Below are 23,825 nucleotides of genomic sequence, written 5' to 3'. Positions count from 1 at the left end.
ATGGAGGCGCTGGCAGGTAGTCTAATTGCTATTTACCCAAATCGGGCTATAGCTAAAGCAGCTCTGATCACGATCACTGCGGATGTAATTAGCATGTGTCTGGTTTTTTATTACGAAAAAATGGTTCACTCGATTATTTTCTCATCAACTGGCAGTTGACCTTTTTAGTTCTACACACTCGACATTATTTGCTTTTCCTGCACTCACCATGGGCTCCCACACAAAGGACAAGAAGGACAAGAAGGAAAAGAAGAAGGCAGAGGCCGTAGCTGAAGCAGCGAAAGTAGAGGAGACGACAGAGCAGCCTACTAGCGAAGCAGGTGCTGAGGAGAGCACAAACGCCAGCGAGCCGTCAGCAGAGGGCCAAGAGGAGAAGGCTAAGAAGGCAAAGAAGCCCCGGTCTGAATACAGCGTGTGGATTGGTAACCTCCCATTCTCAGTGACGCGCGAGGACATCGAGGAGTTTTTCAAGCCGTGCGGCGGCAACATCACCCGGATCAATCTGCCCAAGAAGAACAACAAGATCAGAGGGTTTGCGTACGTTGACTTTGACACCGAGAATGCGATGACGCTAGCCATGGCGCACTCTGAGCAGAAGATCGGGCGGCGTGCTGTCTTGATCAAAAACGCAAGTGACTTTGTGAAGACGGGCCGCCCAAGCCGCATCGACCCGAAGGCAACCGAGGCAGAGGCCGAGGCCGAGGAGAAGGGGGACAAGAAGCCCAAGAGCAAGGTCAAGGATAAGAAGATGAAGAAACAGAAGCATGACCCGAGCCCAACGCTGTTCATGGGCAACCTCAGCTTCGATGTGAAGAAGGCAGATCTCAAGTCGATGTTTGAGCAGTTTGGCAATATCGTCGGCATTCGTGTTGCCACGTTTGAGGACAACCGCGAGAAGTGCAAGGGCTTTGGGTACATTGACTTCAAGTACACGGATGATGCGACCAAGGCGCTGATGGCCATGAATGGCAAGAAGCTGAAGGGCCGCATGATGCGCATAGAGTATGCAGGCACAGCTGCCACAGAAAAGGGCCGGCCATGGGAAAAGGACCTGAAGAAGCGCACGGCCGACGACAGTGGCGCGCCTGCAGTGATGGCTGCGGCAGAACCCGACTTGAAGAAGGCACGCAAGATGGACACCGAGAACACTGATAACATAGCAGAAACCAAGCTGATGGGTGTTGCCGTGCAGTTCGAGGGCTCCAAGATCACCTTTGGCGAGTAGCCTTTTGCGTTTTGTAGTTATTGCAGAGTCTAAAAACCATCAATTGAGGGTATCCGTCGTCACTTGTCTATATCCAGCCCACCAAGGCGCGCATAGTAGCCGTCCTTGTCCTTCACCGTCATCGACAGCAGCTCGATCCGAGACACGATCTGCGATCCAAACGAGTGGTTCATAAAGTTCTTAAATACGAATCCTGGGATCTTGGTCGCAGGCTTCTTGCGAGGAGTCCCACTGTTTTCCAGTTTCGCCAGCGAGGACTTGATCTGCTCTCTGGCCTTTTTCACAGATACAGGCATTGCTAGCGAGCCCACCTTCATCAGTGTTGCATGTGGTTTCCAGTCCATGACGTGCCCACTAGTCACTTGGAAGGCACTTCCCATGGGGGACAATGTCGTTGCCGAAATACGGTACGCGCCTGGGCGCCAGCAAAGGGGTGTTAGAGTAGCCGTGCGACCAAAATATCACCCGGATGTCGCGCACTAGTGACTGAAACCCGTGGCTGGCATCGACGTTGGCAAACACGACACGATTACCGCCAAAGTTGCCAATCCCCTTAAGCGTCAGTTTGGGTGGCTCCTGGATGTACTCGTTGACTAGATCGGCGAACGACTCCAAGAGGTCAACTGCGCCAGGGATGTCGTGCTTTTCCAGGAACATTGTGCCCAATGTTACATGTGATAGCGTGGGGTTGATAAGATACCGGCTGTGCCTGGGGAAGGTTTCTGAGACACTCTTGTAAAAATGCTGGAGCTGTGTTTGCAGCGATGGGTTGCTGAGCCGGACTGCCAAGAAGTAGTTGGGCCTCTGCTGGCGTTCAGTCTTACTGAGACTCCCCAGGTTCTTAGGCTGCTTTAATGTGCTGGGCAGGATTGTTCGCATTGCAAAAGGTATGAGGTGAGGTCAAGATGGGGCTGGGGACAATCTACATCGCGTGGGCAGAGCTCTGCGCATAGCGGGTGCTCGTCATTTGAACCACGCATGTATTGGAATGATGGGTCCTTATCTCGCAGTAGCTGGGACTGTAAAAAGTATAGGTCGGCCAAGATAGCGCCCAGGCAATTGTCAACCAGAGTGCGTATTGTGCTGTCAAGGCTTACAGAGTCAGAACACACATGGGTCCATTCGTCTCTGGCATCGAATTCGAGCCATAGCGCATCAGAATCAACCGACCGGGTGACAACCTTGGCCAGGTACTGGATCCACAGGTCGCTCCACCGCTCCTTCGTCTTGTTCAGAATGCTCTGGGCACGCACTAGATCGCCCATCTCTAGCGATCTTGTTATAGCCTGGGCAACTATAAACTTGGCGGCGTTCTGCTGCCAGTGTTTGTCGATGAGAACCAACGCGCAGTCGCATTGCAAGTACTCGAAGCCGAGTGCTTTGAAAGCTTCACCAGCAGTCAACACTGCCCTGTATGCAGTATCTGGCGCACCCTTTGTAGTTGCGAACGAGTGTAGTAGGAAATAAAGCGCTACACCAGTCCATATGGCTGGGTCCTCGCGTTGGCCGCCAGAAAACGATAGCAGTCCGCTGGCGACTTCTTCGATGGTCGACACTGCCTGGCCAACGTCCTCTGTATTAGCAAATTTCCGCGGAATCGATTCGTTCAGCTTTGATGCCACGGCATCTAGGCTGACTGGATCACGGCTTTGCGCAAGACCGTGAAGTGCCTTTGATTCGATCCCAAGGAACCTTGCCTAGTGCATCAACATACATGGTCCCAGCTCTGTCTGTTGCCGGCTCGAGCCTTGCCAGCGCCATCCTACAATCCAGCATGGTCTTGAGCAGCGTCCTGGCAGTCCACGATGCCGGCGCTCCCTTGGCTCCTCTCAGTGCCTTGTCTGCATTCATGCGCTCCATGCACTCGAGCGCGCCTTCAAGCGCCGATCTGGTTGTCAGTATCGTCGCCATGCTCAGCGATGTCCTTGGCAATATTCCACATAACTGTAGCCGCAACAGCTGGATCCTTCTGCATAATGCCCTTTCGCCTTCTTCAGGCTTGCAAGCGCCCCCTGAACCACCGGGTGCTGGTGGGTGTTCGAAGTCTGCTGTCGTGGTGGTGGGCGTTTTCCCGACGCCTTTGCGTTTTTGCGGTGCTTTTCCGTCTGCTGGTGGTTAGCAAATGTTCGACGCGTTGTTGAACTTTTTTTTGCAAGCTGCACAATACAGGGAGTTTGTCGATGCATCCTTGGAACTTGAACTGCTGATGCTCGCTGGTTCTACGAATGCGGTTGGATCTGCAAGTCCAGTGCTGCTGGCCGATAGTACTGCTGGCGAAGCCTGCCGGGAATTCTTCTGCCTGGGCACTGAGCTAGACACGCGATCTTGCTGGCTCCGAGAGATCGTAAACTCTAAACTCAAAAACTACCAGCCCGACAAAAAGTACTTTTAGACCTGTGCCGATACCAAAGGATGTATGCTATTCATTGCGATACCTACTGTTCTGTGTAGACTTCATGGCTTGTAACTGTGAATGCGAGGGTATCTGAAACAAGGGCCGAAGCCAACATTTCTGCCATTGGCTCCGCGTATATGCGCAGCCCGCGCCATTTATGGGGTACCGGCCATATCTCAATGCAAGTATTTTATTGGAATGTTATGCCGGCATCACCTTACGGAATATCTGGTCCAGCAGAGCCAGAGCTAGAGCTAGAGCCAGAGCTAGGTCTGTAGTCCCTCAGGCTATTGAAATCAAACGAGGCTATCTCACGAATTTTCAGCTTTGTCAGTGCCTGCACCATGCGCTCCTGCTATTGCACTGCTGCACAGCACGCTAACCCAGCGAAGACTAATCTTAGCACCCGGATACTTGTTTCGACAGCCTGTCAAGTGCTTGCTGGTACCCTCCTGCATCGGCAATCAGGTCCCTGTCCTGAACAAGCCTGTCACAGGGCATGCTGACAGTGAGCTTTCTGTTGATTCTGCGTTTGGCCACTTCCCAGTCAACGGCGCTCTCCAAGTCATATTTGGCATAGTGTTGCACCAAAGGCGAGGCATGGGAAATGATGAACGAACGCCAGTTCAGACCCTCCGTCGGCCCACCATACACAACAATACTGGGAATCCAGTCATCGAGGTACTGAGAGGGGCTGAGGCCAAACTCGAAGGAATCGAAACTCTTGGCACTCTGCTCGGCAATCTGCAGAAAGTAGTCTTCAAATTCAGCCTTTATCGCGTGCTGCATCCGTTCTGCCACTACACGCCTCATTAGGCACTCGATGGTTGTGTCCAGCGCCCCACACGCCGTGCTGATGTCGCCACCAATCCGCGACAGCTCTTCGATGTGCTGCTGGAATTGCATGCTAGCACTTGCCAGGCGACCCAAGCTCTGGGTGCTGGTGTTGAGCAGTGAGGAATCAGAGGACAGGGCTTCCTCGTAGACGCCTGGGAGATCGCTAACATAGGTGTCAACCAGCGAGATTCGCGTTGTAATCAGGTACTTGAGGTACCTGGTGAGTGGATTCTTGTCGAGTGCTTTCGACGGAATTACTTCGTTGCCCTCAGGTGGGAACTCCCTGGCCGGCTCAGTAGGGCTAGTGGAGACTGGGGTGGATGATGCATAGTCAAGTAGGTCTTCGGTACTTGGCTCGAGTTCAACGATTAGAACCATCTCGAGAAAAAGGCTAATAGCTATCAGAAGTAGGTGAGAAAACGAAAACAGCTTCAAGTGCCTATGAAGAGGGAGTGTACTACAGATATAGTTTTTAAACGCAAGAAATCTGGCAGCTGCCAAAAAGCCCAGAGTGAAAGATGCCGTTGGCATGTAGCTGCCGGGGAAATGTAGCTCTACGAGAATGAGCGTATATGCCTATTGATTGGATTCTGCGGCTGAATTGGATCCAGCAGCCATCCTCCCTCGTGGACCAAGAATCGCTATGGTAGCTGAGAATATAGCGCATGGCGAAAACAGGGACGGCACGTGCAGCGCCGAGTTTAATCAGACAATCAGTGACTTTCTCGCACATGACAGCCCCTTTTCGACTTCATTTTCTCACAAATAAAGGCCTGGCGCTGACAGCCTTCCGCTCTATGATATTTGCAGTTCATATTAACTGGTAGTTTGCCAACTACTTGGTGGGTAGGTCTACCAGCAAAGCCCAATACGTGATCGGGTCAGAGACAGCCATTCGCCCATGGTGCTGTATACACAGCTGACACAGGGTGTAGTGGCCGATAGCTGAACAGGATGCCAGGTTATCTACAGCCTCACCTTTGCAAAATCAGACAGTAAGGAATAAGTATATTGACCTGATTATTCATTTTTATGTTATATGTGAGGCGACCAAAGGTGCTTAGGCAGAGGAAGGGCCGCTCCAGTTGCGGTTCTTCCAGAACTGGACTGGGGTAGTGAATCCACCTGCTGCCGAATAGCCACGGCTGAGGAACCCGGTTCTGCCTCCAAACAAGCCAAACTCGTTAAGCCCCTTGAACATTTGCGCAAGTTCGTCCAAACCCACTGCCTCGTACGGGATCTGGACGTACCGGGCAGGCTTTCCCGTAGCCTCAGTATATGCCTTGGCCATCTCCTGTGCCTCGTAGTACCCACCGCTGGCTTCCATTGGCTTGCCACGGCATTCCTCAGGGTGCTCAATAATATAGCGCACGACGACACCTGTGTCATTGGCAGTATCAACAAGAGGAACCCTCGTCGTAGGCAGGAGAGGCATGGCGAACTCAACAGTCGTGTTGTCCTCTGGCGAAATACGCGAAAAGTCCACGTAGTTCTCCATGTAGTACCCCAAGTAGACAAAGAACGGGCTGATCTTGTCAGACTTGCTGTTCAGGTACTCCTCGATCTTGTGCTTGCCTTCGAAATGCAGCACACCGGGGTACTTGCCGCCGGACAGCTGCTTCATCGAGTCCAGACTGCTGTAGATCATTGCGCCGACCTTGGCCTCGATCGCAGCGTCGACCATGTTCTTTCCCTGCCTAAACTCGGCATCAGTATCACCCTCCAAGGCCTTGTCCATGACGCCAGGCTGGAAGAACTGGGTGACGCCGAAGACATAGTCAGCGCCCTGGAACGCCTTGACAAGAGAGGCACCGCTGTCGAGGTCAGCTTCAGCCCATTCAACGTCTCGGTACTTGGTCTTGAGGGCTTTGACCTTATCGCTGGAGGTATTGCGTGTGATAGCGCGGAGTTTGTAGGCGCCTGTCGCGTGCAGAGACTTGAGAACGCTGCCTCCCTGGAGGCCAGTGGCACCGGTAATAGCGATGAGCTTGGTCATTATTTGGCGGTGATACAAAGGAACAGTAGGTTGTTGAGTCTAGAGACGCTTTTGAGTAAAAGAGTTGAAAGCAGTGCTTTGCGTGATGCGTTTGGGTTGCCAAGTCCGATGAGCCTGGATCACCAGTCGGATTTATATGAAAATTTTCTCGTAGCCATTTGTCATAGGGCCATTAGTAATGCGTGCATACTGGAACTGGATTAGGTCGAACGCAGGTGAAATTGGTTACTGCTACACGCTTAGGAATATTAGTCAGCCATTGCCCGCACGCTACGAAGGCCTTATGAACTATCTCAGCTTGGTACAACGTTCATGACGTCGATGTCAGCTGCATCATGCTGAAATGCCAGATAAACCAGAGCCTGGTTATTGGACACAGGTGGGTTGAGCATATGTTGAAGTGTGCCGCTTTGGGGAGAAATTTAGAACCTTCTGCACAGCCAGCCGTAGGAACTGGTTTACACAGCCGGTGTAGCTGGCGAGTGCATGCAGAGGCGGGAGAAGGGGGCGAAATTGGGGTAGGATGCTGGCATTTATTGCCCCAAGCACCTTTGTGAGAATGAGCACGTTTACATTGGTGGATATTTACCCATGTTGAAATCGTTGGTTTGTCAGTCTAGATGAGCATCTAGCCTACATGTCCCAGCACCTATGCTGCATTCCCACAGGCCGTCCATCCACTGGGTAGCTTGTTTCGTCGACTACGTTGCTATGGCAAATGTGGCCTTGACGTGGAATGTGGTGGGAGATAATGAGCAGCAGCAGAATATTAAATGCCAGCATGGCCACAATGGCCATGTCCATTGCTTTCACGACATTCGGCATCCCGTTTAAAGTGTAAAACATAAGATCGGTTGATGGTTAAGAAAACCAGGGGCCTGAGTGGAGAGGAGCAAAGTGAATGTAAGAGTTGTGTGATAAGCTCTAGAGCAAGTGCATGAACCAAGGTGTTTTAAAAAAGTATGCCAGTTGCGCCAAGGAATAGAAAAAAATAGCCTGTCCAAAGAGAAGATGAGAAACCAGCATTATGCTTATTATAGCACTGATGCACTGAAAGCAACCACCAGCACAGCTGTGGATGTCTTGGCAGCATTTTTTAAACGAGCTAATTCACGCGGAGCTTCGGGGTAGTGACGACACGAGCGCCATCCTTGTTAACGGGCCGCTGACACTCATAGAGGCATCCGGTGAAACGCAGTAGCATGCATATAAAAGAATTCATGCTGCGTAACCAAAATATTGCTAGCACGGTTGACCGACCAGCAGCTTGCACGGGTGCAACAATTCCTGTCAATTGGCCATGAAAAAGTTGAATAAACATCATATATTTTCGGGACAAGTGGGCATTACAATCTACAGGGCACCATACCTCCACTACCTCCACTAGCTACTTTGGCGAATATACAGGCGGTGGGGCCTCGTAGGTAGGTAGCTCGTAGTCAACAGTATGTGCACGAGATATTTGACCAGCCTCAATATCTGTTGGCCGCGGGTCATGGCGATTACGACGAATATTTCTGCTGGTGACCATATCACGCTGTCGGCGGTGTTTGACAAATGACCGGCCCGTAAAATATGCCAAGGTAAACAACAGCACTGCACCTATTATTGCAACCCAAGTTGATTTTGCATTATCCATTTCCTTTAGCAGGGTGCAGACGTAGTTGTGTAGAAAATAATAGTTGGATGAAGATGACGACTGCTAGAAAAGGGTTGCATAAAGCAGAGCCCTCTCCCGTAGCTCAGGTTGCCTTTGCCATCGCAGGTTTCCGCGACATGAGGCAGTACCAATGCCCGTGTTTACGTGCGGCCATCGTGTGAATAGTAGATGCATGGAATTTGGCCAACGGGTTCGCCACGAAGGGCCGTAATGCCAGTGTTTGCATTGGAATGTTCAACAGCAGCAGAAAATAAACGAGAAGCTAGGAAAACCGAGTCGAATTGCTCATAATCAGCTTACCCCTTGAACATCATCCGACCTGAGGGGGACACGCCAGCTACATGGGCAGAAAGGACAGAAAGATGAGACGGTGTCTGGGCATTCCAGGGGATGGAATATGGACGCAGCGTCTGGAAAAGGATTGCAAATCTAGGGGCTGGGGAGTCGTGTTGGAGTATGCGTTGAAGATCGAACACGTGGCTGCCTCCCCCTGTCGTGGCAATGACATCAGACGCAGACCCAAGGTGCAGCTCTCGAAACAACACCCTATATAAATCCTCAAGCGCATGATCAGGGACAGCCCGGTATCCAGAACATAGGGGTCTGTGCCCTTTTCACTCCTGATCCGTGTAATTGCCAGATATCAGACCCCGCTTCTCGTCTGCAGCCCCGCGCATGACTGTGCGTACCACAAGTACGCTGCAGGTGGGCCGTGTGGGGGAGATCGTATGCGAGAGCGGCGGGGCTTTATAAGTGCGGGGGCGTGCCAGCATCGTGTTTAGATTAGTCAGTAGGCCAACTGTCGGCTACTGCTGGTTGGGCTTTCACTATTTTTGCTCATGCCACCGACAATGCGCTGCTCCGGGAGAATTAAGTATAGGGCTGCGAGGCTGGCGTTAATAATCGCACCGGGCCTGCTTTTGGCAATTTCGCAACACATCCAATACTGGGCGAGTTTACCAGGCAGCAGCGAGCTTGACCAATGTTTTCAGTTTCCCGACAGCGGGCCAGACCATCGAACAAAAAGCTAAAGCCAATGGCCATTCAGCTGCTGCACAAATCGCAAAACACCGCCGGGCTGAGAAAGAAAACAGGGCGGGAGCGCACAGAGAGCAGTAGCCGCTCTCAGGCTTGTCTCAAAACCTTCCCTTTCCCTGTATTTTCGCATCTCATTATTATTATTTTTCTTATCCCGACTAATTCATTCGCACTTTTTCCAGCTACACGAGAGCTCATTTTTCAATTATTCGACAGGACATGGACAAGGACAGATTCAGGAACCTGCTACAGGCGTTCGAGCAACTGTCTGTAAAGCCAGAGGTAGAGCTGGACACAGCAGCCACACCGGTGCTGCCGACGCCGTCATCAGCGACGCCCGAGCCCCAAAGCGGGCTGGTGACGGCGCTGCAGGAGCTTGAGCCCAGCGAGTCCGAGGTTGATCAGTTTCTGGCTCAGGTGCGCGACAAGAACACATCGTTCCCCGAGCTCGAGGCCACATACCCAGGCCTGGACAACAGCGAGCTGAACGCCAGCGCATTGTTGAAGGAGATGGTCGGCGGCGGCGGACTTGCGGCGCAGACGCAACTGCATGTGGCGTCGCGGTTCCGGCTCACAGCCAATGTGGCGGCCCACCTGCACTTCCGGCTGCAGCACATTTTGAAGACCACACTGGTAGGCCGGCAGGTTGGTCAGGGGCTGGGCGAGATTGCCAGCGGCCTGATGGCTGTCTGCTCGGCGTCATTGCTGGAGGCAGCGCAGATCGAGCGACGCGCGATGGAGCCGTCAGCCGCATCTGGCGCGTCAGGCTCTGGGCTGGCCCAGTCGACGCCGGTTACGCCGCAGGAGTCGCCAGTGATTTCGCAGGCTGTTCATAATGCTGTAGCTGAAGAGGCAGTGGTGCGTGATAACCGCACGGTGGCACTGGGTGCTCGAATCCGCGAATTCTCGAGAGCTTGGACTGGTGTAACCGCCGATCCGTGGGTGCTCGAGACCGTGACCCATGGGCTGCAATTTGATTTTGTGATGGAGCCTGAGCACGTGGAGCCGGCCATGCCCGAGTACAGCAACGAGGAGCGCGAGGCGATCGAGAAGGTTGTGCGGTGGGATCTGGGCGACCGCGTGATTGAGGAGGTCAGCCATTCGCCGGAGCTGTTTGTGTCGCACATGTATACAATCAAGGTGGCTGGCAACTTTAAGGCGCTACTGGAGTGCCGGCCCATCAACAAGTACCTGGAGGCGGGCAACTATGTCGCCAAAGAGCTGCCATCGCTGCTTTCGCTTATGCACCCGGGCGACCACATCACACGCATCAACATAAAGTGCGCATACATGTCGGTGCCGATCCACAAGGACCACCAGCGGTATCTGGTGTTTGGGTTTGACGGCAAATACTACCAGTACCGCACATTGCCGTTTGGGATCTCCGTTGGATCCAAGGTGTTCACCAAACTGCTTCAGGCAGCCCTGCAGCCGCTGCGCACCAATGGATTCCGCATTGTGTCGCATATCGACGAACTCTGCCTGCTCAATGGGTCGGCCGAGGACCTGGCTGAGCAGACACAGGTGCTGTGCCGGCACCTGACGGATCTTGGGTTCCTGATCAACACACCAACCTCTGATCTGGTGCCGCAACAGAACCAGCGGTTCCTTGGTTTCGTATTCAATACCGTTGAATGCAAGGTCCAGGTGCCGCGCGACCAGATTAAGAAGGTGCGGCGGGCTGCGCATACGGCGCGGTCGGGCAGCATCACTGCCAAGCAGCTGGCATCGCTAATCGGCAAGATCCGGTCGATTATGCCCGCAGTGGGTCCTGAGTACAAGCGGATCCGCGAGATCGAGCAGTGCTTGGAGGATTCTGTCACAACACCCGAGTCCTGGGACGACAGGGTAGTGCTGTCATCTGGCGCCCTGGAGGAGATCGACTGGCTGTGCGATAATGTCTTGTCACAGAAGACTATGGTGGTTGGCTGATTCCTCCCCTCATCACCGCTCACAGAACATGGTCTTTGTCATTTGTATAGCAAGGCTTCGCTTTATCTAATTCTTTTCTTATTGCCTCCACATAAAGGTATGCAGTCATCTTCTGAAATACCACTTTTAATACTGCTCTTTCGATAAAGACCTTGGCAAGGTACGCTGGTTAGATCGGAGCGCGTGTGGTTGGCAATGGCGTGGAGCCATTCAGCCGGGCTGCTGGGCTGTAGAATGCAGGAATGGACAGATGATATACAAAAGGGCGCTGGAGAGCAAGGGGTGTTAGAAAACAGAATCGCTATCGCTGAAAAATGGATAGTATACATAGCTTTGGTTAATGTAGGTGCCAGTGAACGCAGAATGCTGACACAAACCTGTAGTCAGCTATGAGTGCCGCTAACCTGAGCAACCGACGCTACACTGGGAACACAGGTCCTGGGCATATCCACGCCGGTAGTAGCCTGAGAACTTGGCGGCTGTGCAGCAGACTCGCTGGCACGGGCTCTGCTTTTGCGCAGCTGAGCAGCAGCAATTTTCGCATACACCTCAGCCTTGGCAGCCTTCTCAGCAGCCTTGGCCTCAGCTTCCTTAGCCAGCCGCTCCTTACCACTGCGCTCAAGCTCCTTCATGATGATTCTGCCGCGTGCAGCATAGGCCGGGCTGCCCCTAAAATGGACCTGCATACGTGGTTGCGCTGAGGGGACGCGCTGTGACCCCTGGTGATGTGGCAACTGGGTGTAGAAGGCTGGTAAAGGTACACCATACGGGTGTTCAGGCACAGTGTATGCCCGAGGCGGCATACCGTATTGTTGCGATGGCACGACGTGTTTCTGTGGCGGCATGGCAAACCCTCGGTTTGGCGCAGTGAGTGCTCTGACCGCTATGGAGGCTGGATGCGACGGAACACAGTGAACAAACTGCTGGTCGAACGGCAATACGCACAGCTCCTTGCTGGGCATCAGTGGGGAGAACATGATAGCCTCGATGTTTTGCGATGGCACGGCACCAGTTTGCCTGGAGCGTGGGACAGCGATGTCACGGCTCCATGGTGAGTCGCTCAACGCCCCCACTGACACAACTGAGCCTGGTCGCGGCGTCAGCGGGCACTGGCTGGAGACAGACAATGGCGATGCCATGCCGTCGTGCTGCACGACGCGCATATCAGATGACGGGCGTTTCCGAATATGCTGCAGATTTGGCAGCTGGGCAGGTTGACTTGCTGCTGCTGCCACCACCGCTTTTACTGCCGCAGCTTCAGTCGCTGCTGTTGTTGTTGCTGCTGCTGGCCCCGTGCCAGACTCCTTAGTGGTGTCTTTTCCAAGAAGCGTGATCATCACAACCAGGGCCTCGATCTTGAGCACAACATCCTCAAGGGCATCAAGGTTGATGGGCACCGTGTCGCCTCGTGCAATAGCACCGTCCAAGACTTCGACGGCTGTCAGGGCTGTATTAATCTCAGTAACTCCCGCGAGATACGACCGCGGGTCATCGGATGCAGTCGTGGGTGGTGCTTCGTCTGCTTCAGCTATTGCTTTGACGACCGCATTCAACTTATCCATCAGAGGCTGCCCAGGATCTTCCGGTGTCCTTGAATCCTCCTCGGCGGCGTCAGCAGCAGCCCTGAGCAGGCTGTCCACAGTGTTCTCGATACCCTGCTGCCGCTGAGCCTGTGCTGTCGCTTCAGCAGCAGCATCTGCAGCAGCATCTGCAGCGGCCTGTACTTTGTTGAATTTGTTAGCCGCGCGCCTCAGTTCTTCTGCAGTTACAACTGAGGCGGTACCATTCGTAGGCAGCAGCAAACTGGCCGCGCCAGCCTGCAGATCCGAAACACTGGCTAGCCCTCTGCCGGCGCCTGCATGCTGTCCTGCGGTAGTTTCCGATTCGCCATTTCCACTGGCGCCGCCAAACAGCGAGCTGACCTCGTCTCCGCTGCTGCGGTCTCCAAATAACGAGCCTATCTCTTCGTCACTGCCCAGCGCTGCTTCATGATCAAGCAGCGCGGTGTCCGGCATTGGCTTGCTGGGTAGCAAAAGCGTGGAGGTCACATCAATCGGATCTCCGGGTAGAGGGCTCATGACGCACGCGGATTCAAGCGCAGTTTGCTCGGACACTGCGATTTGCGAGAGTGACTGGGCAGGCGCCAACTCCTCGGGAACCTGGAGCCCGCTGGCTGCCCACTGCATCAGCGCCTCTATTGTGTCGTTCACCTCCTCATGTGCAGCAGAGCTGTCCAAGTGCAAGGCTGAGCTATCGACAGTATTGCTTGCTCGCTTGACCGCCAGACAGCGGATGTTGTGCTGCTGGCGCCGGAGTCGCTGACAGAAGTCTTTGAGAACCTTGCGCTCGCGCTCCCTCCGCCGGACCCCCGCCATACGCACCCGGTTGTACTCGCGCCGGTCTTCGGCCTCCTCGGGTGTCTCCGTCTTGCGTTTCAGCCGCGCACGCTCACGGCGTATCTGCCTGCGCTCCTCGCGCTCCTCGTACGTCCATGCCTTGCAGCGGTTGCGGTATTTGCGCTTCTTTTTCTCGAGTTCTTGCTGCCTCCGCCACGCGCGCTGTTCAGGAGTAGGATTGGTGTAGCGGCGCCGCTTACCTCCTGCCCAGGGCCTTGTTGGACCTTCTATTTCGAGGCGTACAAGCTCCTCAAGCCTTGCCTTTTCCCGCGCTGCTTGCTGCGCCCGCAACTCGTTCTCATGGGCTATGATCTCGTCAATGGTCCTCGATGGGAAGGAAGGGCCAGATCTCTTTGTGGGGGTCGGCAGTGATGTAGCTAGGGATGGGGATGAACGTAGTGACGTCGGGGTGTGCTGGCGGGCCGATTCCTGGATGAGCTGCTGCGGGGAGGCAGCCGGCAGCGTATGCATGATGCCAGAAGGGGCTCTGTGGTTTTCTGTCTGGAGCAGGTCCGTCAGTGTCGGGCCACATGTTCTGTTGCTGTGGTGCTCTTGTGTGTACAAATCTGGGGAATTCATTATAACCCTAGTTTTGCTTTGGCTGGCATATACTATGAATAGGAAAGAAATCCCGTGTTGACAAGTTCTCTGTCAAAAAGCGTGTTTGGTTCTGGTCTAGCTAGTGATGGTTGCTGGCTGTTGATGTATACAAACAAGCAGTAGTTTGCGTAGGGCTGGGTTGGTTGTCTTTGTGATAGGTGTGTGAATGCGAGTATAATGTGAAGATGTCAAGCGTATATTATGCTGGCTCAGAGAGGGGGAGAGTGTTTTTTAATGGTGATTCTGGACAAAGAAAAGGGTGCTGGCTGGTGTATCGCCATTTGTAAGGAACGGCGTATTTAAATGAAGGAGAAACAATAGGCGTGGTGTTTTACCCATCTTGGAGTGGGCCCGACGAACAGGAGTGGGATAGGGAGCGGGCGGCCTCAGGCGGTAACAGGCGGAAGCAAGGAAAGGAGTCTCGGGAGTGAATGGCATTATCTCAGCACTCCCAATTGCTGGCATTCGCAAGAACCCCACTTGTTAATCTAGCGTCTCACTTCTGGCTTTCCTTTCTGCCATCTCTCGACTGGCAAATTGAAATCGAGAGGCAACGCCGCACACTGACCTCCTAGCCCCCTCGCTCCAATGTTGGCAAGCAAGTCGGAAATGGGTGTCCATCGTTATCACGTTTCAAGTTGTTCTCGAGATTCTCCTGCCTGCCTCCACTTTAGGCCATACATCGATGTGTCCTCCCCCGTCTTCCCTGTTCTATTCCTGCAATGCATGCTTGCCTGATGACAGGTTCGGATTTCTGGATGCAGCCAGGCATGACAGGGCATAGGGTAGGGGGAAGAGGGGGGCAGCGGATGGCGGCATTTCGCACAATCGACCGAGCTGGGTGATGCAATGAAGTGCCTGGGCAAATGTGGATGCTGCTTGATTTTTGGGCTGCTCTCTTGCTGACCGCGTGCCCAAGTTTTCACACCCTAGAGCGGAACAACGAAGCGTAATCAGGTTTTTGACTGCATGCAGTTTGCTGCCTGACTCGGGGGTGCCCAGCTTCTTCGGCGGCGGCAGAGGGCTTGATCAGGGTCGGCAGAGATAGGCGTTTTGGCGCGGGCAGCATGTCTCTCCACCAGTAAGCGTGCATTCCTTGGGTCGTCTGGATCCCCCAAGACAAGCATACCTATTTTCTTTCACTTGCTGTGCTTCCAACATGGGGGTGAGGGTATTTTGTTTTATTGATTACCAAGGACAGGCTGGCTAAATGTGCCATGTCGGAAAAACACAGAATGCGCGTGCTGTATCAGGCAGTGCGCTATTATCCAAGGGTATATGTGGGGAGGCGGCTGGGCGAACTGCTAGCTTGAGCGGAACACCCAGCTGCTGATGTAGCAAAAAGGGAGGCGATTGGAAGACGACAAAATCAGGCAGGCCGGAGAATATCACGCTGAATGTTCATGACATTATCCACTTTTTGACTTGCGCCGTGCCAAATGCACGGGCCCACTTCACCGAGTCGATATCGTTGAGCCTGTTACTGGCCAGGTCCTGGGCGTGCGTCGCCCCCTCGATGACAATGATCGGCGAGCTGGTTGTGTTGGGAAGCACATAGCTGTACTCAGCGCCAGCCGTTGTCTCGCGCCAGACGTCATATGAGCCGACAGTATACAGGATGTTCTTGACGCCCTTGAGAATGTTGAACCACTTCTTGTTATATCCCTTCACGTCAACTGGGATTTTGACCTGACTGCCAAATTTGGCCTGGCAGGGCGGCTGGAAATAGTCGAGATCCGTAAGTCGCGAGCGGTACGGGGTCAGGTGCGTTCTGCGAGGGGGAGCGACTTGCCAGTTGCCGAACCATGTGCACGACTGCCAGAACCATACCCGTGAATTCTGGCCCAGAGAATAGTTGCCCACGTTGAAGCTTGTGTTCGCTATCGCGTTGAGGTCACTGAACGTGAAGCCAAGAAATTTGACCCAGTCCTGGAACGCACGTGCATAAGCATCAATATCGGAGCGCGTGCCATCGAAGTGGTCGCAGACCAGCGACTTGTACTGGTTGAAGCCCTCGAAAACAGGGTTCATCCCGATGATCGTGGTGAGGCCGCCTACAAGGCCGCCAAAGTCACGGGGAGTCAGATGGGGAGTGCCGAATTTATCTTCAATCAGTTTGACTGCCGTGTCATTGCCGGAGTACAGGATCTTGTCGACCTCCTTGACTGCCTCCGCAAACCTGGGTCCGCAACCAATGTCATTTAGGCGCTTGCCGGCCATCTGGTCGTAGCTGTAGAGCTCGTACTGCGCCTTGATCAGCGCCGACGATGCCCAGGCGCCTTTGACCAGCTGCGGGTACTTTGCACGCATCCATGCAGCGATCGCCCCAGAGTACGAGCCTCCGGCTGTGATAATCGTCGAGTTTGCGCTCACCGGCACCGGGAAGATCCGGCTGGGGTCGGTCTTGACCAGACGCAGGATCGATGCAAAATCCTCGAGAGCGTTCTCGGGTGTCATATACTTGAGGCTGGCGCCTGAAAGGTCAGGCATCGGGTACGAGGACCCGTAGTACCGGTGCTCAATTGCCAGAACCACCCCATTAGTCACACGTGCCAGATCGTTGACAAACGTGCGATCGGTGTAGTATGTTGCCAGTGTGGATTCGCCGGGAGTGATCATATATACAGGGCCGCCTGGCCTGTAGAATGTTGCATTGATAAGGTACTGCTGCTGCCACTGGCTGTTGTTTGCACCAAAGTGGTCAACAGGCTGAGTGAACTTGTAAACTGTTGATGATGAAGGTATGCTCAAAGTGCTCTGACATTGCCCAGACACAGCCAGGCCGACAAGGATAGAGAGAGAGAGGCGCATTAGTGTGGGAGGTGCAGAGCAAAAAGGGAAGGCGCTCTGGGTATTTAGCAAGGAGAGGCGTATAGACAGAAGCAATACAGTGATAAAGGGTCAACGACGGTATTTATATATGTTGCCGCTCGGACTCTGTTTTTGTGGTTTGTTTGTTGTGATAGAGGGTGGCGATGTGTGAATGATGAAGGGTAGTTAATGTCTACCGCCTGGCAAATGCCTTTATATACCTGCCCTGACCGTAGCCCCCTTTTTCACCGCGTGTTCCCTGGCATGAGGGGGTTGCAAGCTGTGAGTTATTTTTTAATTAGGGATTGTCGGTCTGTTCAGAAGCATTTTCTCTTGCCCTAAACCCCACCCCACCCAGGATTGCGCTCGGAGCTGGCCAACATGCGCCCTATTTTTCTGCACAGGCTATCGCAAGGTTGGTTGTTGCTGGGCGAAAATGCGCTTTCAGCCTCCCACACATTTGCCAATCACCCGCAGCGATAGCCACCGTGCAACTTAGCAGCGCACTTTGTTCTTCTCTAGAGCATGCGGCGTTGGATATCCGGAAACCGAGGGCTCGGCTAGCGGCTGTGCTGTGTGGTGTAGTATGGCGGGCAGATCACTGTTAAGAATTCGCATTCGCCACGAAAGCCGTTCTTTGTAAAGACATGCATGCAGCCATGATCCCCCAGCACGCACCATGGTGGTTGCCAGCCTGGGCATTCACTGTGGCGGACAAAGGGGAGCCTGGCTGGGTCAGTTGGTGCAGTGCGCAGGCATTCCAGTCACTTTCCCTGCTCTCTCCCCATTGTCATGCAGCATATCTCTTTGGCCAACGGTGGTTGCGAAAGGAGAGTTGGAACCACACATGTAGCTGATCCTTGTGTGGTTGGGATATTCCCAGTTGTAGATCTCCACGCATGTCCCCCAGGCTGTCCTGGAAACCAAAAAAATTGCACTTCGAGGAACGCCAATTGCCCTTCCCATGTTGCAACCCATCCGCGCTTGAGCACCATCGTGCGAAGAGGGCTGTAAGCTGATTTGCAGCCTTGCCCCGAGCTGCATGAATGCCCATTGCCAAGCCGGTAGTATTGAAAGAAAGCTGAAAATCGGGGCAGGATGCAAGGATGAGGAGTGGTGCGTCCCTCTTGTCAATCGCACAGACTCGAGGTGCTCATGAACTGTAGTGCATGGACTAGTCTTTGGCAGGAGCTGCTTTGGGAAAGAGCGAGAGGGTTCTCGCTGATTTAGAGCCTGGCCCCCGCGACGCAGTACGGCACTTTTCCCGACCTGCCGCTGGCTCCACATACCAGAGTGCTGTGTTTGCCGCTCTCTTCTGAGAAGGGCATCGGCGGCATGGCCGGAGCCATTGCCAGCAGCTGTCAGATGAGCATTTGCATGTCCTGCAAAGGCGCACGGCCATAAAGAAGATCGCGAACAGCCTCTTTCCTTTTGCGCAAAAGCAAAATTGCAGATTTGCAGCCCTTTATCGATGCACATCCGCACTGTAAGCTCTGACGTCCAGACACGGATATATATTTTTCTTCCACACGGCTCTATGAGGCGACAACCAGGTACATGTCCAGCTTGGACCGTGCCAGAGGCCGCTGCAGTATCTCCCCAATGTGGTCAAAATTCACATGTGGTGCAAAGCTCTTGAGAGGCATGAGCTTGTATCCCGTGCTACCGCTGGGCTGTACCCGCTCGATGTCTGCGGATGCCGGCATCACCAGAAGCGTCCTATTTTCCAGATGGATTCAAGCGAAAAAGGCAGAGAAGAGACAAAGTCCTGTGTTGTTAGCGCACGCAGCAGTCATGGGCTATTTCAACTATTGGGTCCAGTAATTCGCACAAGTGACAATGCACAGGTTCAACCTACCTTTCAAACACCCCTGGCGATGTTTGCTTGAATGCATGGGGTCCTTCTGCAGCAGATAGTGTGGCTGTCGGGTGATCTACCTGTACTGAGCTACGCAGCATATCTTGGAACCTGCTTGTCGGTAACCGATACAAGATCGATCAGTTCGATGCGGGCCTGCCACTGGTCCTTTTGCTCTGGCTGTACGAGCAAGTGCCTAGGGGCCATGTATGTCGCAAAGATGAGTACCCTGGTAGTCATCCGCTGGTCGCCTGCAGCTGCCGGTGAAGCCGCGCACAATGCACCATGGCTATCCCTGGCCGCCATTGTACAAACTGCTGATCGGGCCACCGATGTCCGTGATAAGTAATCGAGCATCGGTACGACGCCTGACTGGTGCACCACGCCATAGCCAATGCTCAGCAACACATTGAATACTAGCCATAGGATCCAAAAGTAATCAGGCGCCAGCCGATGCCAGCGCCAAGTGCAAAGCACCATTCCAGTGAATGCTGGCAGCAGGAACCGTGGTTCTTGGTGCGGCACCATCGACATGGCTCCGACCCCAACTACAACTGATAATGCAGCTGCAGCCGAGGTGTAGCTCGTCTCCGCTCTGGCTGCTGACGACTTTGCAAATGCCCACAGCTTGGCTATGGCCAGGATGTACAGCGGCCCAAACAACGTTGGCATCGACGTTGTCGCGTGCAAGTACCACGGGTGGATCCCATGTTCGGCCAGGTTGTCTTTCTTCGTGTTGTACGATAGGTTGTTCAGCAGTGTGCATGTCAGTGATCCCGATACACCGGTAGCACCCACCTTTAGCAATCCAAAGTACACAGAGTCCGCTAGAGTAATTGCCAAGAGCGATCCAATTCCGCCAACCGCAACCCCCGAAAAAGCACCGAGCGCACACCGCAAACCGACTGTGTCAGTCCACACTGCATTTACCAGTATCGCGGCGCATACCAGGCAGAGCGGCAGCGCGAATGCCGCAAAGGCAATGTGTCCAAAGGTGCCCAGTGCCACGCAAACCCCGAAGAGGATGGACAGCTTTATCAGCTGCCCGTGTGTGGCCAGCTCAGCTTGGGACGAACTTGCTGTAGGCACGCATGCCTGCTCAATCCGCGCCAGCAGATTGAAGCACAACGCCAGGACAATCGACGCAAACGAGTTGGAAAACGTATGCGTGTGGAAGACTGCAAGGCAGTACGAGCTCGCAACCAGAATCATCGTCGGGGTCATTCGCGCTGTGGGATTCAGCCGCTTCAGGGTGTCATAGATGCTGGCATCGACCAGAAACGACAGGAGGGCCATGAATACCCGCGGCGCGCAGAACAGCAGCTGCGATGTCAGCTCGAGCCGGTACCCAAACAGAGCAAGCAGCATCCGCTGTGCGATCTTGACCAGCAGCATCGGAAATCCTGCGTATATGTAGATTGGCACGCTGGACCGGATCGGCGCCTGTGGGTCAAACTCCCATGTTCGCACTGCCTCTAGCCCAAATATGTCGTTGGCCGCAACCTCTGGCGCCTGAAATAGCTCATCTGGGTGGATATACGCCGGGAGCACCGAGAATGCGACGCGTGCAACTAGAAGCGCCAGATAGAACGACCTTGCTCGCCACATAAGCTAGAATATATTAGATGGTAGGTGGTAGAATGAACGCAAAAAAAATCCACTGGTGCTGCAGGGAGAACACATGTTATGATTTACTGCACGCTTTTTTTGTGCGAAGGCTCGAGTTGCATGGTTTTGGGCGGTGCTGGAACAACTGCCAAATGCACAATAACCAGCACAGCAACTCTGGATATTATCGCTGGTGGAAGATACATGCCTTCTTGCACCACTAGTCAATCAGAAACGAGATATGTATTGCTAGGGAAAATAGAGGAAAAGGCTAGTCCGGAAAGATGACTGGCGGCGAAATATCTCTGCTGTACAGCTTGCAAGAGACGGCAATTGCTTGCTCAGTACACTGTCTCAGCAATGCTTGCCCATGCCTTGTTCATGCAGACATGTCCAAGGACCGCCTCTGACTCGGCAAAGGCGACATGGAGGTCGTTGCTAGGAGGGTGCACAGGTATAATGCATATCACATCCCAGCTGGAATTCGGGGCTCAAGGATACAAACTCGGGCATCCAGTGGCCGAAATCAGGTGTATAGAGTGGAACACGGCTTTGGTTGGAGATCGTGAAAGTGTTCTTAAACATATTGTCCACTATCAGCGGGCGTGTGAAGCGAGTAGGATCAGCTTCAAGCGTGTCGTATAGCTGCGTGATAAGCGGTGCTGTTGCAGCACCAAGTGCAGCGCGCGATTTACAGCCATTTCAGCAATTGATTTGGGAGTGATCGGCGATTCTGCTTGCTCAATGGAGTTGTATGTTAAAATCTGATATAGCACATTCCCCATGTATGTGATGGGTATTCCCAAACGCTGGCGAACATCGCAAGGGAACCCACATTTTGCATGTCAAGAACGTTGCTGCTGCCAGAAGCTGAAGAAGAACCGCGTGAAGTATCCCTAATTGCCTGAGCAAGTGACTTTGAGATCAGTGTAGTCAAGACATCGTTAGCTGATAGTCGAACTCCCTCGGGCATAGCATCATTCACCCTGTCCACGAGTGCATTCAGCTTGGCTCTATCTACTCTGAATAGCCCACTGCGACGGTCACAATGCTGTTGTATCTTTTCAAAACCAGCATGCTGCAGTCATTAGAAGAGAGCCGAGCAAACTTCTCAGCCTTGGGATTAGGCTGAGTAAGGAATGCGTGGGCCATATCATCCAGGGGCATGCGCTCAGATGGGATGCACTTTTGGAAGACCGCACGGCCAAAGAGAAGCGGCAGTTTAACGGCTGCCCTGCCTATTTTTAGTTCACGCATGTAGTTGGCCCAGACCTGCACAAATGCTCTACAGCAGGATGCATCGCCAACAACGTGGGTAATGTTGACAAAGAAAGCAGCGCCACTGTTTTCCTTGAAGCGCACGACATGGGCATGCATGAGATGGAGCTGGTTAGACTGGGGATTTGCGACCGCAATGGCGCCAGCAGTTGCCAGGCCCTTTGGCCAGGCAGGGGGGCTGAATTTCGCAGATTGTACAGGGCCAAAATGGACATCGTCTGTTATCGACATGCGGTAGTTGGGCATATTGAGCTTGGGTTTGTCGACCACAATCTCGAACCTACCGTCATTCCGCTGAACCAGCTCCCCTGCCATGATTGGGAAATGGACAAGTGCCTTGTAAAAGGCTGCTGTAATGATATCATCAGAGGCAAAGTCCTCGCCATCGGAGGTGTTGTTCTTGTAGAACGCTACAAATGACGTGTTAATATGCGATACTATAGCATCAAATGAGGTAAGCCTGAAGGTCTGGGACTTGACCGTGTTAGCAAAGGGATACATGTTGAAAAACGAACATGACGGCTCTGGAATAAACCTAACTAGTCTGCAAAAAGACTCAAGCAAGCTGCTATATGTGAATGTCCGCTGCTATTAACAATCTGGCACAGATAAAATGGGTGTATTGCTCGTGTATATGTGGCTGTCGGGGTGGATGCGACTAGTGAGTGGCATTGGCCAGCAGTATATACATGGGTGATTTTGTGCTTTGGGAAAAGAGGAGCATTTCGTTGATATATATGCTTGTCAGACAGCTGGTGCAGGTAATATATTAGCCTTGGGCCACCAATCAAGTATTTTAATGGCCTCTCTTTGCGCTCACACCATATCTGCAAGTATTTGTCAGGCTGGAAAGAGAGCTGGTGTGCCATCGTCCAGTGACTGGCTCATTTTCGGCACATCCAATGGTCCGAATCCGTTAATCCACGCTTTGATGTTACTTTTGATCACCAAGAGGAAAAAAAAAAGTTGATACGTCACGTCTCGGTTCTCTCTATTTAAGAGCTTGAATTTGACTTACTTTTCTATTTAAACCCACCGCAATTCAGCACAACAAAATGCAGTACTCGCAGCCGGCACTTGGTGGCAAGCAGTCAGTAACGATCCTGCGCGTCAAGCGGCCGCGCGACCAGCAGCCGATGGGCGCCCTAGTCATCGACCAGCACCTGCGCAAGCGCGTTGCCAGCAGCGTTGACCTATTCGGCAGGACCACGGACCGACCTGACTCCCGTCACAGCACACCGGCGCCGGCCTCAGCACCAGGTGGCTCGCCACTATACTTCCAGCTGGGAGAGACGATATCCGAGGCGCAATTTGCCGACCCCGAGGAGCAAAAGGCACTAAGCAGCCGGCTAATTCAGCTCTCCAAAGAGCAAAAGGAAGAGGCGGCGGCAGGCAGCGGAAGAGGCCCAGAGGGAGAGCGCTAAGGCGCAGCGGAAGATCCTGGCAGCAACTGGGAAGCAGCCGAAGCTGCGGGTGCTTGGGAAGCGGCGGATCAAGCTTCTGAGCGACATTCCGCAGACGCCGCACCAGTCGGAGGACTACGGGATCCCACAGGTGTTTGCGGCAGCAGGACCTGGAGAAGACCAGCGATATCAATATGTTTGATGCAATCAATGAAGACGATATCATGGAAACGCGGCCTGCTAAGCCATCTGGATCGCTAGGCACGCCGATGGATACAAGTGAAGCGACGACAAAGGAGGAGGCGATCATGGAGCAGCTACTGCCGATGGTACGCGACTACCTGTCGTTTAATCAGACAAAGCCCGAGTACGTGTACGACTTTTACTATATCCTGAAGAACCACCCGGCGGGACTCGATCCGAATGTGCTGAGGACCGGGAATGTGGGATCGGTGCTGTGGATTGACGACGCAGAGGAGTTTGTCAACAACAGAGAGAGCGACGATGGGAATGACGATGACGAGGACTCGAATGCCGAAGACTACTACACGAACGACTACCCTGATGAGCCAGACTTTAATAGCGAAGGTAAGTGCATGGCTAGATGGTGCCCACAATGTTGTACGAAGCGTGTACTAAAGAGCACAGCAACTGTATAGTCGAGAAGTTCTATTACTCATCGGATGAGCGGGACATTCTGCACGAGGAGGAGTCTTCGGACGACTACGAGGACTACGTATGGTGACACCGGTGTATTGTTGGATGGAAAGGATGGTCCTGATATGTAT

General features: G+C 53.4%; 14 protein-coding genes across 14 annotated transcripts; 4 read left to right on the top strand and 10 right to left on the bottom strand.

Annotated features, from left to right (window-relative positions):
- Nucleotides 1-154: 154 nt before the first annotated feature.
- DL89DRAFT_269260 (RNA-binding domain-containing protein) lies at nt 155-1,291 on the top strand. Its single transcript, XM_040888223.1, has one exon. It carries the CDS (start codon nt 209-211, stop codon nt 1,223-1,225), a length of 1,017 nt encoding a protein of 338 aa, XP_040741334.1. The 5' UTR covers nt 155-208; the 3' UTR covers nt 1,226-1,291.
- Nucleotides 1,285-3,136, bottom strand: DL89DRAFT_259326 (uncharacterized protein; the record flags this gene model as incomplete). Its single annotated transcript, XM_040885680.1, has 5 exons — nt 1,285-1,597; nt 1,632-2,071; nt 2,152-2,244; nt 2,323-2,917; nt 2,940-3,136. 5 exons carry the CDS (start codon nt 3,134-3,136, stop codon nt 1,285-1,287), a joined length of 1,638 nt encoding a protein of 545 aa, XP_040741333.1.
- Nucleotides 3,137-3,802: 666 nt separating this feature from the next.
- Nucleotides 3,803-4,946, bottom strand: DL89DRAFT_44803 (uncharacterized protein; the record flags this gene model as incomplete). The annotated part of the gene is made up of 1 exon (XM_040891676.1): nt 3,803-4,946. A coding segment is annotated over one exon (927 nt), but the record flags the coding sequence as incomplete, so codon positions are not given.
- Nucleotides 4,947-5,452: 506 nt separating this feature from the next.
- On the bottom strand, nt 5,453-6,606 carry DL89DRAFT_269258 (NAD(P)-binding protein). Its single transcript, XM_040888222.1, has one exon. The coding sequence runs from the start codon at nt 6,451-6,453 to the stop codon at nt 5,518-5,520; it is 936 nt and encodes a 311-aa protein (XP_040741331.1). The 5' UTR covers nt 6,454-6,606; the 3' UTR covers nt 5,453-5,517.
- An 18-nt stretch (nt 6,607-6,624) lies between these two features.
- Nucleotides 6,625-7,446, bottom strand: DL89DRAFT_269257 (uncharacterized protein). Its single transcript, XM_040888221.1, has 2 exons — nt 7,043-7,446; nt 6,625-6,684 (listed from the first exon to the last, which is right to left on the bottom strand). Exon 1 carries the CDS (start codon nt 7,255-7,257, stop codon nt 7,087-7,089), a length of 171 nt encoding a protein of 56 aa, XP_040741330.1. The 5' UTR covers nt 7,258-7,446; the 3' UTR covers nt 6,625-6,684; nt 7,043-7,086.
- Nucleotides 7,447-7,782: 336 nt separating this feature from the next.
- On the bottom strand, nt 7,783-8,472 carry DL89DRAFT_269256 (uncharacterized protein). The gene has a single exon (XM_040888220.1). It carries the CDS (start codon nt 8,090-8,092, stop codon nt 7,841-7,843), a length of 252 nt encoding a protein of 83 aa, XP_040741329.1. The 5' UTR covers nt 8,093-8,472; the 3' UTR covers nt 7,783-7,840.
- A 344-nt stretch (nt 8,473-8,816) lies between these two features.
- Nucleotides 8,817-9,191, top strand: DL89DRAFT_44787 (uncharacterized protein). The gene has a single exon (XM_040891675.1). It carries the CDS (start codon nt 8,953-8,955, stop codon nt 9,142-9,144), a length of 192 nt encoding a protein of 63 aa, XP_040741328.1. The 5' UTR covers nt 8,817-8,952; the 3' UTR covers nt 9,145-9,191.
- Nucleotides 9,192-9,886: 695 nt separating this feature from the next.
- DL89DRAFT_225663 (uncharacterized protein) lies at nt 9,887-10,540 on the top strand (the record flags this gene model as incomplete). Its single annotated transcript, XM_040884769.1, has 2 exons — nt 9,887-10,231; nt 10,322-10,540. Coding segments are annotated over 2 exons (564 nt in total), but the record flags the coding sequence as incomplete, so codon positions are not given.
- Nucleotides 10,541-11,220: 680 nt separating this feature from the next.
- Nucleotides 11,221-14,431, bottom strand: DL89DRAFT_44690 (uncharacterized protein). Its single transcript, XM_040891673.1, has 3 exons — nt 14,190-14,431; nt 11,461-14,090; nt 11,221-11,351 (listed from the first exon to the last, which is right to left on the bottom strand). Exon 2 carries the CDS (start codon nt 14,056-14,058, stop codon nt 11,467-11,469), a length of 2,592 nt encoding a protein of 863 aa, XP_040741326.1. The 5' UTR covers nt 14,059-14,090; nt 14,190-14,431; the 3' UTR covers nt 11,221-11,351; nt 11,461-11,466.
- A 1,874-nt stretch (nt 14,432-16,305) lies between these two features.
- DL89DRAFT_225866 (uncharacterized protein) lies at nt 16,306-16,890 on the bottom strand (the record flags this gene model as incomplete). The annotated part of the gene is made up of 1 exon (XM_040884779.1): nt 16,306-16,890. A coding segment is annotated over one exon (585 nt), but the record flags the coding sequence as incomplete, so codon positions are not given.
- Nucleotides 16,891-17,388: 498 nt separating this feature from the next.
- Nucleotides 17,389-18,744, bottom strand: DL89DRAFT_44699 (uncharacterized protein). The gene has a single exon (XM_040891674.1). The coding sequence runs from the start codon at nt 18,367-18,369 to the stop codon at nt 17,626-17,628; it is 744 nt and encodes a 247-aa protein (XP_040741324.1). The 5' UTR covers nt 18,370-18,744; the 3' UTR covers nt 17,389-17,625.
- DL89DRAFT_44669 (Alg9-like mannosyltransferase) lies at nt 18,535-20,404 on the bottom strand. The gene is made up of 2 exons (XM_040891672.1): nt 18,749-20,404; nt 18,535-18,609 (listed from the first exon to the last, which is right to left on the bottom strand). The coding sequence occupies exon 1, from the start codon at nt 20,354-20,356 to the stop codon at nt 18,839-18,841; it is 1,518 nt and encodes a 505-aa protein (XP_040741323.1). The 5' UTR covers nt 20,357-20,404; the 3' UTR covers nt 18,535-18,609; nt 18,749-18,838.
- Nucleotides 20,405-21,373: 969 nt separating this feature from the next.
- Nucleotides 21,374-22,135, bottom strand: DL89DRAFT_259318 (uncharacterized protein; the record flags this gene model as incomplete). Its single annotated transcript, XM_040885679.1, has 1 exon — nt 21,374-22,135. The coding sequence occupies one exon, from the start codon at nt 22,133-22,135 to the stop codon at nt 21,374-21,376; it is 762 nt and encodes a 253-aa protein (XP_040741322.1).
- Nucleotides 22,136-22,689: 554 nt separating this feature from the next.
- DL89DRAFT_294615 (uncharacterized protein) lies at nt 22,690-23,782 on the top strand (the record flags this gene model as incomplete). The annotated part of the gene is made up of 4 exons (XM_040890540.1): nt 22,690-22,894; nt 23,037-23,188; nt 23,214-23,625; nt 23,697-23,782. 4 exons carry the CDS (start codon nt 22,690-22,692, stop codon nt 23,780-23,782), a joined length of 855 nt encoding a protein of 284 aa, XP_040741321.1.
- Nucleotides 23,783-23,825: the final 43 nt, after the last annotated feature.

This window comes from Linderina pennispora, assembly GCF_002104995.1.
Source record: "Linderina pennispora strain ATCC 12442 chromosome Unknown DL89scaffold_12, whole genome shotgun sequence".
Lineage (NCBI taxonomy): Eukaryota > Fungi > Kickxellomycota > Kickxellomycetes > Kickxellales > Kickxellaceae > Linderina > Linderina pennispora.
Note: the sequence above shows the minus strand (reverse complement) of the source record. Positions and strands in the feature narration are given on the sequence as shown.

Coding starts and splice junctions, on each gene's coding strand:
- DL89DRAFT_269260 (XM_040888223.1), top strand. CDS start 209: ATGGGCTCCCACACAAAGGACAAGAAGGACAAGAAGGAAAAGAAGAAG.
- DL89DRAFT_269258 (XM_040888222.1), bottom strand. CDS start 6,453: ATGACCAAGCTCATCGCTATTACCGGTGCCACTGGCCTCCAGGGAGGC.
- DL89DRAFT_269257 (XM_040888221.1), bottom strand. CDS start 7,257: ATGGACATGGCCATTGTGGCCATGCTGGCATTTAATATTCTGCTGCTG.
- DL89DRAFT_269256 (XM_040888220.1), bottom strand. CDS start 8,092: ATGGATAATGCAAAATCAACTTGGGTTGCAATAATAGGTGCAGTGCTG.
- DL89DRAFT_44787 (XM_040891675.1), top strand. CDS start 8,953: ATGCCACCGACAATGCGCTGCTCCGGGAGAATTAAGTATAGGGCTGCG.
- DL89DRAFT_44690 (XM_040891673.1), bottom strand. CDS start 14,058: ATGAATTCCCCAGATTTGTACACACAAGAGCACCACAGCAACAGAACA.
- DL89DRAFT_44699 (XM_040891674.1), bottom strand. CDS start 18,369: ATGTGCATCGATAAAGGGCTGCAAATCTGCAATTTTGCTTTTGCGCAA.
- DL89DRAFT_44669 (XM_040891672.1), bottom strand. CDS start 20,356: ATGTGGCGAGCAAGGTCGTTCTATCTGGCGCTTCTAGTTGCACGCGTC.